At 34.0% G+C, this 15,095-nt stretch overlaps 1 protein-coding gene across 1 annotated transcript in view; it reads right to left on the minus strand.

Annotated features, from left to right (window-relative positions):
• Positions 1–15,095, minus strand: part of LOC129256695 (histone deacetylase 6-like) — a 117,048-nt gene that overhangs the window by 76,760 nt on the left and 25,193 nt on the right. Inside the window, exons 13-21 of the mRNA XM_054894860.2 lie at positions 14,154–14,219; positions 13,879–13,938; positions 12,327–12,523; positions 10,070–10,137; positions 9,190–9,331; positions 8,489–8,533; positions 8,051–8,138; positions 5,734–5,774; positions 2,421–2,535 (exon numbers count right to left, since the gene is read on the minus strand). Of these exons, the coding sequence (XP_054750835.2) occupies positions 2,421–2,535; positions 5,734–5,774; positions 8,051–8,138; positions 8,489–8,533; positions 9,190–9,331; positions 10,070–10,137; positions 12,327–12,523; positions 13,879–13,938; positions 14,154–14,219 (822 nt within the window). The remainder of the gene's footprint in view (positions 1–2,420; positions 2,536–5,733; positions 5,775–8,050; positions 8,139–8,488; positions 8,534–9,189; positions 9,332–10,069; positions 10,138–12,326; positions 12,524–13,878; positions 13,939–14,153; positions 14,220–15,095) is intronic.

Consider the following 15,095-nt stretch of genomic DNA (forward strand, 5'->3'; position numbering starts at 1 on the left):
AATTTGTTGCAAATTACAGTACAGTGGTTAGACCTCTGACAAACCTGCTGAAGGCAAAAGTGAAGTATGTTTCGTCTGACAAATGTCAGAGATCATTTGAGAAATTAAAGGCCATTTTGGTGAATGAGGCGGTTTTGGCAGCTCCAAACTTCTCAAAGCCGTTCAAAGTAGCTATTGATGCATGTGATGTTGGAGTAGGAGCAGTATTGCTCCAAGAAGATGAAGAAGGCATCAAATAACCAGTGTGCTACTTCTCTAAGAAACTCAATCGGTTTCAGAAGTATTCAACTATTGAAAAAGAGGCCCTGAGTCTCGTACTTGCCCTTCAGCAGTTTGAGATGTATCTAACCAATGGAGAGATTATAGCCTATACAGACCACAATCCTCTTGTGTTTTTGGAGAAATTCAAAACAAAGAATCAACGACTGTATAGATGGAGCCTTATGCTCTAACCATTCCCACTGAAAATTGTACACATAAAAGGAAAGAATAATGTAATTGTTGATGCTCTTTCAAGAGTATAAAAAGTGAAATTATTCATGCATTTGACCACGTGTGCCATTAGAAGAAAATGTCTTTGATGTTCATTTATGCCTTTGATGTTCATTTATTTAAAAATGTTTGTTAGTAGTATACCTTTGTACACAATATTGTAAATGATTTATCAAGATGACTTTTATCAAGCTTTCTTTTCCCCGGTGGGGGAGGTGTTATACATGTATAAAGAAGAATTGTAGGTGCAATTACATTCACTTATTTAGATATTTCCTCTTTAAGCCCCCATCACACTTATTCCGAATCAAGCAGGATTGGCCTGAATGAAAGGACTATTGTTTGACCACCAGTTGGTCATTTAAATCTACTTCGAACACCGTTAAAAAATATCCCTCGAATGTTTTATACATGACCAAAACCTTCGGAACGGCCAAAAGAAATGAAAAAAATATTTCGAATGCACTCAGAATGCAGTCAGGATATTTAGGATGCCCCTAGAATGTCCAAGAACGTAGCACGAATTATCAATCTGACTCCATTGCGGTTCATTTTGAGTAGTGTATGATGATACACGTGGTCAATTTACTGAATTTCAACTCCAGTTTGGTGAATTCATAAGTTCCTCCCAAAAATTTCTAGATTTTTTGAATATTTTTTTCTTTCCAGCTTCGGCTTGATTCCTGCTGATTCCGAATAAGTGTGATGGGGGCTTTAAGGATATTCACAGCATGATTAAGAATATTCCAGAATGTCTCATAGCTTTGTGAGGCATGCCTACACCTATTTAAAGGCTGAAGAATTTTGTTATATCTGAATAGAGATTGCTTTACAATAGACTTGTAGTGGCAGTGAAAAGAACAATAGGATTAGCTATTTTGTTTACGTTGTTAATTTCACTGAGATCATTCAAGAATGTTCTAGAATTAGACTGCTCTAGAAATGGGCAGAATGTTCTTTTTGTAGACAATACTAGAAGCTTCCAGAATAGTGAATAATTTGTATATAAGCTGGCAGTTTCTTCAAGGACATCATCACATCATATCCAGAACTCAGAGTTTCACACCAGACTTTATGTCACAGTATAGATTATTTCCACCTGGAATACAACATTTATCTTCTGTGGATTATTTGCACGCCATCAATGAACTGTTTGCAGTTACTTTGAAAGAGGAATTCTCAGTTCTCATCGAGATCATCAACCTGTTTTAATGAACGCTTTTCAACCCATGGATTGCTGAAATTGACTGTTTAATCATCATCAACATCGTCTTCACAGACATTTCAACTTGTTACAGTGACTCTTGTTATTCATCAAGCTTCAACATCAATTTAATCATCGCCAGCATTGTGGACATTAATTTAAGGAACCTTTGCCAGCCAACCTGGATACTATCATTTGGAATAAATTCAGAACTGACACTTCAAGAGTTGTAAGATCAATATTCTTTTTTTTTTAATAGTGATCTATATATTTCCTGTAATAAAAGAAAATGAAATCAAATTCAAAACTAAATTTTCATTGTTATTTGTTGCAGTATCGTAACAAGTTCATATGAACTAGAAAAGAGCAAATCATTCCCCGAGAGTCCAAAATATAAATGCTACATGTAGAATTACTTTTGATATGCATTAAAGCAAAGAAAGTTTTCTAAATAAATTGCATGAAAAAGAGGAATACAGCATTATATATTCAATTTGTAAACATGGGATGGTAAAATTTGAATTGACTTAGGATAAAAACAAAGGTAGGTAACAATAGGAATGAGATAAATATATTTTATCTTGCTATTAGTACAAAGCGAAGCATGGGAATATAATAAGATTGGATTGGCTGCCGGTATATCATGGATGAACGTTGACATCAATACAAAGATATCTTTACTCACTGGATTAATAAAGATGTCCCTGAATGGAGCATTACTTACTGGATGAACATAGATGTCTCTGCTATACCTTGTAGGATTAAACTTATCCTGTATATCAATCAATTCTCTAGATGTGTACTTGCTTGTCTCTCTGATATCTCCTATCATGTCAGCTCTGTTTAAAAAACAAGGGATTCCTCAGTGTATCACAATTATTTTATTTTGTAGACATATAATGTAATATATATATGATTGGTCCAATAGTCACATGAGGTTCACTTTTTAGACATTATACCACACCAATTAATGGTAATTAAAGGGACCACTTATTTAGGTGGTCTGTCCCTGACAGATCACCTCTTAATTTCGTCAGAATTTTCTTTATTATTTATTTATTTTTTGCACCTATGTATGTAGCCTACTTTTCTCCAAATTGGCTGTACCAATTTTGCTGAATTTTTCGTCATATATGAAGTCTATCATAGAGACGCTCTACTAAGCTTTTCAAGGTCATCTGTTCTTGATGACGTCATCTACGTGCCATTTTGTAAAATTCTTTATTTGATCATATCAACATAACGGATCATCAATAATCAATCATATTTACATCAAATAAACTTTAGGTCAAAGGTCAACTGTCAATGTCATCAAAGGTCATGCAGAGGTCATGACGCACGCATAAGGGCGCGTCAAAATTGAAAAATGCTCAAAATCGTCTATCTTTAATTTTAGGTACGTTTCAGGTCATTTTAAGCATTTCAACATTTTGCGCGCGCACATATGTGCGCACGTTTTCGTGCGTAACAGCATTACGCAGCATAAATTCGCTGTTTTTTCTCTGCGTATTCATCAATGATATAATTCTGATCAAATTAATACCTCGATCAGCTCTCTATGATCATTAATGAGGGAATGAACACCCATTAAACCTTACAGCCCACGTGCACGCGAGTTCTTTCCATAGGCTCTATATGGGCAAAAACATGCCTATTGAAAATTCACTGTAGCTCTTCAGAACGAACAGGGACCCCCGATTTTTTTTTCATATTTCAATAGAGTATGCATCATAGATATGATTTCATGTCTCATTTGACCCTCATTTATATCATGATGTCATCACAATGGCATTGGATCTCAAAATTTCCATTTTGCGTGTTATGACGTTATCATAATTATGCAAATTTGGCTCTAACTCTGTGAATATTGATCAATTTTTGCCCAATTTTGGATATGTTGTAGCGTAGGTCTTACTCTTTCAGAATTATTGCCTTTATTTTTCATTTTGATAAACGGATCATCCTTAAAAATGGCAATTTTTAGAGGTATGTCATTTTTGCCCATTTTGCATGTAATCTCTATGGGAGATGACTTTTTCACAAAACTGGATTCGAAATTCCTCTATTTCGTGAGCCATATCTCCACTTTTGCTTGTCAATTTTCCTTGAGGTTTTAGTATGTTGTAGCTGAGCTTCTAAGCTTTCGCAAATGTTACCTTCTTTTTCTAATCAGATGCTGGCATCATGCCCGTATTTCACTTGCAAAATTGGATTTGAGATTCTCGTATTTAACATACGTGTAAAATCTATGGGAAATATTGTAGCTCATGGGTAAGGCGTCTGACTTGCATCTCATTCAGTCATGCGGGCACGGGTTCGAGTCCTAGTGTGAACATGATTTTTTTTTTTACTATCTCGCAAATGATCTTTTATAACAATTGCAATGAATAATAGTTAAAATATTGCAAAATAAAATAGATTATACTTACTTTTTGCATATGACATCTATCCTTCTAATCATATCTGTCCATCCGCTATCTATGTTATAAATCTATCTGTCTATCTATCTTTCTGTCTATCTATCTATCGATCTACCTACATGATATATCTATCTGTCTGTTTGTCTATCTATCTATCTGTCTATCTATCTATTTATCTATCTCTCTGTCTAATATATATCTATCTGTTTAAATATGTCTGTCTGTTTGTTTGTTTATCTATCTATCTAATGATTTATTCGGCTGTTTAAATGTCTGTATGTCTGTCTTTTTTTCTATCTCCCTATCTATCTTTCTTTATCTATCTATTTATCTCTCTATGTATCTATCTATCCACCTATCTTCTATCTATCTATCTATATATCTTATGTCTATCTGATCAAAATATGTATGTCTATCTGTATGTCTACCTTTTTTCTTTCAATCTAATATCTATTGATCGGTTTAAATAATCATGTCTGTTTATCTATCTAATATCTATTAAATCTGTTTAATATGTTATTCTATATGTCTATCTATCAACAAATATATTGATCTATTTTCTCTCTGTCTATCTATCTATCTATCAATCTATTTATCTATCTATCTGTCTCTGAATCTATGTGTATATCAAATATAATATCATAATCACCGTTATCATCATCATATTTGTCATCAATCATTATTAGCATCATCATCGTAATTTTAATCGTCAATCAATATCTATCTTATGTCTATCTGTCTATCTATCTAATACCTATTTGTCTGTTTTATATATATCTATATCTATCTATATATTAATATATATCTGTCTATCTTCTATTAATCTATCCACCTATCATTTATCTCTCCATCCATCCATCTATCTATCTATCTTTCTTATTTGTATCTGTTCAAATATGTATGTCTATCTGTCTGTCTATTTATCTTTCAATCTTATATCCACTCATTTGTTTAAATAATTATGTGCGTTTATATATTTATCTACGACAGACCACCTAATTCATCCGCATGACGAATTAAAATCTAGTAATTACTTTTTTTTCATATCACATGTATTGTCATATATTAAAGATACCTTTTTCACAGTACTTTATCATCTCCCGTCTTTCACAAGTATTCTATCCATAATGAACATTCAGTTGTCATCATGATGATCATATTGATCTGCATGAACATGGTGATAGTAATTATGATGGCAAAAATAAGGACAGACCACCTAATTCATCCTCATGACGAATTAAAATCTAGTTGGTTTTTTTTTGCTATTAAATTAATAATGGACTTGCCCCTGATTACAAGTCTCTATTGCATGCTTATCAACCCACACAAACCCTAAGATCCTAAATTTCTTGCCTTTTCCATGTTAAACTTTCAAAGTTTTGCTAATGCCAGATGAACCATTTCTCTCTCTCTTTCTCTCTCTCTCTCTCTGACTTTAAGTGGCTAAAGCATTCCAGCAAAGTGGAAATGGTGCTATATAAAGAATCATATATTATCATCATTATTAATATAAACTACAGAGTAATCTTACACCATATCAGTAAGCATAACCTCATTGTGGACTGTTTGATTTTAAAAAATAAATAAATTTACTTATACATGTACATGTATACTTACAAATGACAAGTTTCCATTTCTTCAAATGTAGCTTGTCTTGTCTGAAAGATATTAGGGGAAAAAGTAATGCTTCAATATACATAAATAGGAATGTTTAAAAAAATAATCTTTAAGAAGGAAAATGCTATAATATGCCATTGTTCTGAGCATATTGTACAGTTATAGTTTAATGTCATGAACTTGTGATTCTCAATCCTCTCATTTTCAAAAGACAATCTTAAATCATTGGTAGTTTGGGGTTACATGTCTAATTTTGCCATTCATTCAAGTTTGGAAACCCATCTAATGAATGCAGATGCTCATTATTTCGAAGCCTCAGAAAAAACAATCTTGGGATATTAATAAGGCGTGGCGCGAGGGGTTGGGGTTACCGTCCGTAGACATAGTTGACATAAGAAACAGTGGTTGACTAAACACGCATTCACAAAATTTATCGCACTTTAGATGTAGAGATCTAAACATTGGAAAGTATGGAGTAACATTTAAAATGTATCGATCAATATACATGTATGAACGAGTGGAGCGCCTCTGGCAGTCACACCTGCATTACGCGATTCAATATAGCAGCAGTGCTGACTTTGAAAACTACTATAAAATAATTATTCACAAAAAATGGCATTCATATGATACAATACTACGTTTATTGTCCCTAAATGACATTTGACCTTGATCATGTGACCTAAGACTTATCAGTGATACTTGATTACCCCTATATCCATAATTCATAAACTATATCCATAAATTTTGAACAATTTAATAATTACATGTACCTCCTAATTGGCAAAAGTTCATTGACCTTAATGACCTTTGACCTTGTTCATATGACCTGAAACTAGCACAAGATGTTCAGTGATACTTGGTTACTCTTATGTCCAAGTTTTATGAACTAGACCAATACAATTTTAGAGTTATAATGGTATTTCAACAAATACCTTCAAAATGGCCAAGGTTCATTGACCTTAAATGACCTTTGACCTTGGTCATGTGACCTGAAACTCGCGCAGGATGTTCAGTGATACTTGATTACTCTCATGTTTAAGTTTTATGAATCAGATCCATAAACTTTCAAAGTTATGATGGTAATTCAACAAATACCTCCAACTTGGCCAAAGTTTATTGACCCTAAATGATCTTTGACCTTGGTAAGGTGACTTGAAACTCAGGCAGGATGTTAAGTAATATTTGATAACCCTTATGGCCAAGTTTCATGAACAGGTCCATATACTTTCTAAGCTATGATGACATTTCAAAAACTTAACCTAAGGTTAGGATTTTGATATTGACTCCCCTAACATGGTCTAAGTTTATTGACCCTAAATTACCTTTGTCCTTAATCATGTGACCTGAAACTCAGGCAGGATGTTCAGTAATATTTGATTAACCTTATGTCCAAGTTTCATAAACTAGGTCCATATACTTTCTAAGTTATGCTGTCATTTCAAAAACTTGACCCTAGATTAAGATTTGATGTTTACGCTGCCGCCGCCATCGGAAAAGTGGCACCTGTAGTCTCACTCTGCTATGCAGGTGAATCAGGTTAAACGGTTTATTGTCTCACTCTGCTATGCAGGTGAGACAATAAAACGTTTAACTGTAAGTAGGGCCTATTGAGTGGGACTTTATAATCTATCCTTTCCTTTCTCTCCTTTGAAGTTGGAAGGCGTCACAGTGATGCCTTATCAAATTTTCTGCATAGATTCTAAATCGCAATTCGCGCAACAGCTGTATAGCCGGAGAAGCATTACATAGATATTAAATATGGTGCATTACGCAGCAAACTACATGTACTAAGCTCTTTGATATTTTCATGAATTACACAAGAAAATATTGGGACTTTAAAATTGATTTAAATTATTGCCTATGACAACACAATATCCAGGTTTAGCGAGGTTGATAGTTTGTGTGTGATCATAGGTTGTTCGGAGTAGGGTTTCAATGCGTATTTTCTTTGAAAATGGAAGTTCATTCTGGGCGCTCAAAATTTAAAAAAATAATGAAATCTGAGCACCCGGCCAAACCCCTGGTAAAAAAGTTAGTTTCAAGCCCTGAATTAATATCTTATCTTTAATGGCCATTATCAAATTAAATTTTGCAACATGGCACAATAGTGTACAGTAAGTTGGGACTTACTCAGATTTTGGCACATCATGCAATACACTCTGTACACTGCACAGGCAAATCATGCAGACTAAAATACACATTTATGCACTGCTAAAATGCCCTAGATATAGATAATATAAATTATTCACAAAACATTTGCAGTACACTGTAACATGCAAAACAGAATAATAATTACAAATCAATTTATGATAAATACCTGTAATCTGATACATCTATCTAACAATCCATGTTCTTGATGTTTGCTGTATATCCTAGCTATTCTCTCAGGTCGTTCTGGGTGATTGCTAAAAACAGATTAAATAAATCAGTATTATTATCTATTTACTGGTACAAACACATAATCATTAGCAAGCAGCAAGGCTGAAAGGGCCAATTTACAAACTCATTTCTAAGTAAAATTACAAAATTATAAGTACAGTATACAGAATTGATGGGCTTAATGACTGAATTGCATCAATTATAGAACATATCATAAGCAATTGGGAAACACTTTACATAAAAACATAGGGATCTCACAGAATATATTTTCAATTTAATCAATGGTATTGTGAGTAAATGGACAATTAAATTTGAAAGTCTTTATACAAACATTCTCTATAATATTTTAATGATGAATCATGCTAGTCCTACTCACAAGGTTCTGTGTAGTTTCATTCGCTCATCATAAACTAGTCCAGTCCTGATTTAAAGAAAAACAAACAGAAAAAGACATTTTCTTCAGTTTTCAAGAATAACATGCAATTGGGCATAAGATTAAGAACATGAATATTTCAAAATACAATCCCTATAAGGGGTTCTTTAATTAAAAATTGTCAACTATACTGAAATGTTTATAAAAGAAAATGAAACTTGATTTATTTCAATACTTGTCCAGATTGTAATATAATAAGATATATGTGAATGTGCAAATATGTGTGTGTTGTTGGTTGTAAATGAGGGTGTGTAAGATATAAATATTGTTAAAATTGTAATATCATTATTGGGGCACTTTCATTAGTAAGCAAGTATAATGTTCTTCATATGAATCACTGTATTATGTGTTTCTCTCAGTAAACAATCTTCTCTTTCATAAATATTATAAATACAAGTAAAGTGAAAAAAAATCATAATAATCAAGGATTGTGTAAAATTGCAAACTGTTTGTTTGATAATAATCTTACTGGTATGTGTTAAGTTGCATCAATTCATATTTTCTTGTTTTATTCACATTACACCCACATGTTGTATTTGACAGGGTCACAACATAATTTTCAAAAAGTCATCTGCCCTCTAATCTTGTAAATAAAGAGAAAAAGAAAATAAAGTAATACACACAGATGATGAAAGATATGTTACCTGTGTGGTGGTGTTGATATCATGATTTCTCTGAGTAGTGTAGTATCCACATCAGTCTTCCTTGAAGTGCTTGGGGATTCATCTGGAGTTGTACTACTCACATCTTCACTCTGAATGGGCTCCTCATTTGATGACTTGTTAACTTGTTAATAAAGGTAATAGAACTAAATATGAACTTTCCATGTGACTATGCTTATCATATTCTTTCATTCTATTTTTGTTGAATATGCAAACTGAAATAATAATCACAATAATACAAGATAGTCTAAATAAAATGTCAAATGTCATTAATTTTCACAGGCTTAAAAGTATCATATATATCTCTCAATTTTAGAGGAAATTTCATCATATTAAAGTACACACTCCATTTAAGATGTTTACTTACATCTAAACCTTTTTATGCAAACATTTGGGGTTTATTCATTCATTATCATGCTCTTTGTTTCAAACATTGACTGATTGATTCAAACAATCAAAATACAAACTTCATTGATCTGAAAATCAATGTATTTGTGAGAATTCTGTGCAAATCATACAAATATCAAACTAAATATCTCAACATAAAGCCAAATGATATGGGGATCACTTTAAAAGACAGAAAAAAATAGAAGTCCATTGCAAAGGAAAATAGCAACACCATACAACAGTAGCAAAGGAACAAAGAGTAAAAAGTAATGGAAAATAAAGTCTCAGCGGCTCAGTCAGGAGAAATCAAATATGACGTGCCTGTCTACAGGTGTCATTGTAAGTAAAGTATTGGAATTAAAAGCTATACAAATTACATATAAATTGATTGAATCCACTGCCTGAGGAATTACCACTTAGGCATAACAATCAGCAATGCAATATCTGTTCAAGCAGAGAAGATTGTTTTACTTACGATCATATTGAAAACACTTCCAGTATGGTTTTAGGGCTTCAGTCACATTGTGTATGGTTTCCAATGAACTATGTTATCAAAATATGAAAATAGGCATCTAATTGTTTATACTAATTTTCAACAAAAATTGAAATAAATGTTCAATGTTCAATTGAAAAACAAATAATTTGTGCAGCTATTCAGGTAAGCACAAGAGGTGTTTTATAATTTAATCTGTAAAATAACAATAAATGATTCTGTAATGATAAGGGAACAGTGGAAGCACAGGAATTACAATCATTACATTTTATTCACATAAAAAATAGTACTTTTTATCATATCCAAGAAGTAAAACCAATGTGAATAATTAAGCCTGAGTCATATCGATTATTTTGAAAACCGGTGTTCGACAGCTTTAATTCGATCGAACATAGATGCATCGAAATTTGAAGGCGGGGAAAATCGAGTCATTTTTTTTGCTCTGGCCGGCCGGCCGTCGATGCATGCACTACATGCACTGACGGTCTGCGCTGGCCGGGTGAGCGTTGCAAAAGCAGATGACAGAGCAAAGTTCGTTTGTATTTTCCATGATCACAAAACACAAAAAAGGCCGGGGAGCAATGCAGAATTCTTCCCAAAATATCTTCAACAATGATATTTGCAGATGATAACATATAAGTTTAAAATGAAACAATATTAAAGACATGAAAGTCGATCCGAATGATTTTCGGTCAACTAGCATTCGCAGTCCAGACTCGCACGCACCAGCCCCGTCCGTAGCCCCGTACTCTCCCGAAACGACAGGCGTGCTTGCCAGAGCCATCTAACTTGTGCAAACAACGGGGAGAGCGCTGTAACTTGCCTGAGATTGTGTAGTTGGCGGGGTGGTTGGATCCAAAATTAGCTCCAAATGAATTGATGGGAATAAATACGTAATTTTCTCTGGATGGTCATTTGAATTGGTATTCAATGCTGATATAACAATTGTAAGGAAAGATTGTGGAATATGAGTTCTGGCGATGTTCGAGATTTAATCCTGATAATGATAATCCATTTTTTTTAGACACAAGAGCTTGTGATCAAAATAAATACGAATGTCTCGGATCGAGCTCTAAATTCATATAAATTATTATTGGATGTTAAATAATTACGATTTAATAAGATTTTATGGCCATACTAAAAATATTGACGATGTCAGCAAAGTATGTTATGTTCATATGGAAGAATTAATAGTATTATACTGGCATTATTTTTATTTTTTATTCCATCTCTGGACGTCTCCGAGCTCCGAGAAAAGAAGCACAATGCACATGCGCGTTTGATTACGTCTGACATATTTTCCATTCATGAAATCAGAGCCCAAAGTTGGGCACAAACAAGCTTCAAATTGATGGGGAAAAAATATCAAACGTAATTTTTTTCTGTTTTTGTCATGTAAAATATTATATCGTGATATTACAATCTTCAAAAGAGTTTCTACATGTTGACAATGTTCGATAATCAATCCTGACGTGATAATTATATTTTAGACAAGTGCAGTGCACCCACTCAAGTCTATCGTCATGTGATGTCCGCCATTTAAAATTGAAACGAAATACAAACGTTTCACATCAAGCTCTAAATTCATATGAATGATTATCATTTACAAATTGTTGTTAAATATTACAATTAAATCATGTTCTATGGTCATGATATTAATATTGTTCATGAAAAAGCAAGAATTACTCTACGTTGATCGCGTCAATTTTCCGGCCATTTTCTGATTTGATTAAAGCACAGTACTGCGCATGCACGATCAATGGCGACTTCCATTCATAAATTCATCGTGCATAAATTATCTCGGCACGAGCAGACGAGTAAGACTCGAACTATGATCGAAATAAACTTCAAATTAATGGTGAATAGGCATCATAATTACACAATCGGTTTCATTTTGGGGGCAACATAAATGAAGTAAGTAGTAGTCAAGTTTGATATTACTGTTTATTTTGATGTTTGATTGTGTGAACCAAATGAATCGGCCGGCCGACGTAATTTTTTTTTTGTTTTCGATGCACCGATTTTGCAAAATCTGCACCGGCGTTTGATGACATCGATCGAACACCGATTTTAAAATTGATTCGACTCAGGCTTATGAATAATAAATCTCACTAAAAATTATTTTGAGTATTGTTTTCCAGAACTCTTACAACTAAATACAGATGTAGAGAATAGGCCTATAAGCAGAGTGAAACAATGAAATAGAATAGTGAGGTATTTCTGAAAAATGAAATCTTACTTTTCTGAGATGTGTTTGAGTTGTGATAGAGGCTTGCATGGATCTCCAAGAAGTGTTCTGGTGCATATAGTAGCTGACTGACTGAGGCCTTCTAAGCAGTATCCACCTTCTAAACTTAACACTACCTTGCCTTGTGCTAATCCCATCAGGTGGTGTGTCATGTGACCAAAACAGTCAGGACTTACTACCATCTCACCCTATAAGGTATAACAGGAGAACAATCAGGACTCACTACCATCTCACCTTACAAGGTATAACAGGAGAACAATCAGGACTCACTACCATCTCACCTTACAAGGTATAACAGGAGAACAATCAGGACTTACTACCATCTCACCCTATAAGGTATAACAGGAGAACAATCAGGACTTACTACCATCTCACCTTACAAGGTATAACAGGAGAACAATCAGGACTCACTACCATCTCACCTTACAAGGTATAACAGGAGAACAATCAGGACTTACTACCATCTCACCCTATAAGGTATAACAGGAGAACAATCAGGACTTACTACCATCTCACCCTATAAGGTATAACAGGAGAACAGTCAGGACTTACTACCATCTCACCCTATAAGGTATAACAGGAGAACAATCAGGACTTACTACCATCTCACCTTACAAGGTATAACAGGAGAACAATCAGGACTTACTACCATCTCACCCTATACGGTATAACAGGAGAACTTGTGAATAATTGCAGTAGTTTACAGGGGGGCGTTTCATGAAAGGACTTGTCAGACGTTTTATCCGACAAGTCCCATTTTATCCGACAGTTACCATAGGGACAAGGCCTCTCAGCCAATCAAAATCATGGAAAGATGTCAGATCTGACAACTTGTCGGATGAAAATATTGATGAAACGCTCTCCAGGTCATCATTTGAGATTTTAAAAAATAATGACTTAATGCCTCAGCCTTACAGTGATGACAAGGAATGTTGCAAAGAGTTCTGCTTTTAATGACAATTATCAAGTTGCTTTCATTGATTATACCTTCATATTTTCAATTCATAACATTTTATAATTTAAATCATCAACCTTTTCCCTTCCAATACAAACCAGTGCTACCTGTTGTAAACAACATATATGGTGGAATTTAAAAATACAAATAGTACATCATTATTCATACATTATTCTAGATGGCTCAACAAGAACAATATTCACCTTTTTTCCCAACATTGATGCTACGTAAATGACTAAAAATACAATTCAGTATAGTGTACAAAGTACAAATTTTCAATGTTTTCCTATGCAGAGAGCCATGATAGTGTTATTAGTTTAAACAGATAACCTTGATAGCCTTGACTCTGCAAACACAACCAGCCTCATTTTTTATATCATATTGTCAATAGTAAATGCTAGAAATAAATTACAAATCTGATAGTGACCAATTAAATGACAGAATCTTTATAGTTTATAACAGCTTGAAACTTACCATTGGAACAAGCTTTATGAAAGAAGGTCTTATTTTACCAAAGGTACCTCATGAACATGGACTTCAATTTTTATCAATCATAAAAAAAACCACACAAATGATAGGATTGCTTACCTTAGGGTCTCCTTCAACTGCATCAAAGCCAGCACACACGAGGACAAGCTGTGGATTGAACTGAAATACAAACAGATTACACCAAGTCAATATCATGTCATACTGACCATTTAGTATTTTACTTTATAACTAGAGTCAAATGTACAACGATGTATAACAAATCATTATTAATTAGTTACAGAAGAGAAGCAGTATTCAGATTGTTGCTAAATTATGAGCAAAGGGGAAAAAGGATCATAGACATGAAGATCTATAAGCTAGTGTTTTTTACTTACCTCATAAGATAGAGGAATAAGTAGCTGCTGAAAGACAGCAAGGTATTCTGCATCACCCATTCCAATCTGAAATAAAGAAAGAAAGTACCTCTGTGCATGAATGGTATTTGCATTACAAATTTAGGAAAATATTTTCAGTAGTATATGGAACCAGCCAATATATACTGCAGTCTTCAGAGTGTATGTATTGAATTGAAACTCTTAATCCACATTATGAATAGATTGTACTAGTAATGTTAAAAAGCTACAAAGATTTCAATGGTCTTTTGTTCCATAATATGGAGATTAATATCAACCATGACGCAAAATCTTCTGACTTGGAAAAAAAACATAATGCACATAAACGACAGCGCAGTGTTGTGTTATGGGCTAGATTGTCAAATCTTCACGTCATAATATTTCACACAGACATAATGAGCTCCTTTAACTCTTTCATCGGTGCTGCGCGAACTTTGCATTTCACGCTCAAACATTCAGTCCATTGTATTTGTGCGAATTGTGTTGATATCCCCGGAGGTGGCGGTTTTCGTTCAGCTTTGGTTATTATCCACACTCACAAGGCTTTCGTATGCGGTCGATTTTACTATAGATTTACATTGCAAATTTTGGAGAAAAACAAGTTTTTTTACAGCTCTTTTAGTATTGCCATCATGGCTCCGAGGAGGCTATTTTCCGTAGATGAAGCTCGTGAACTTATACTGGCGGGCTCTTCGGAGTCACCTGCTTTTGTCATGGATTCAGATTCGGAGTCGGAGCATGATGAGCCCATGTCATCTCAACGCAGTCCCACCCATAGCAATACAGGTGGTGAGTTGGATATCGATGAAGATGAACAGTTTACTCAAGATTCGGACAGTGAGATTGAGGATGATGATGAACAAGAACAGAATGATGATGAACAAGATCATTCCTTCCTTTCTTCCTGACTTTCGTTCGTTCTTT

This window comes from Lytechinus pictus, chromosome 3, assembly GCF_037042905.1.
Source record: "Lytechinus pictus isolate F3 Inbred chromosome 3, Lp3.0, whole genome shotgun sequence".
Taxonomy (NCBI): domain Eukaryota; kingdom Metazoa; phylum Echinodermata; class Echinoidea; order Temnopleuroida; family Toxopneustidae; genus Lytechinus; species Lytechinus pictus.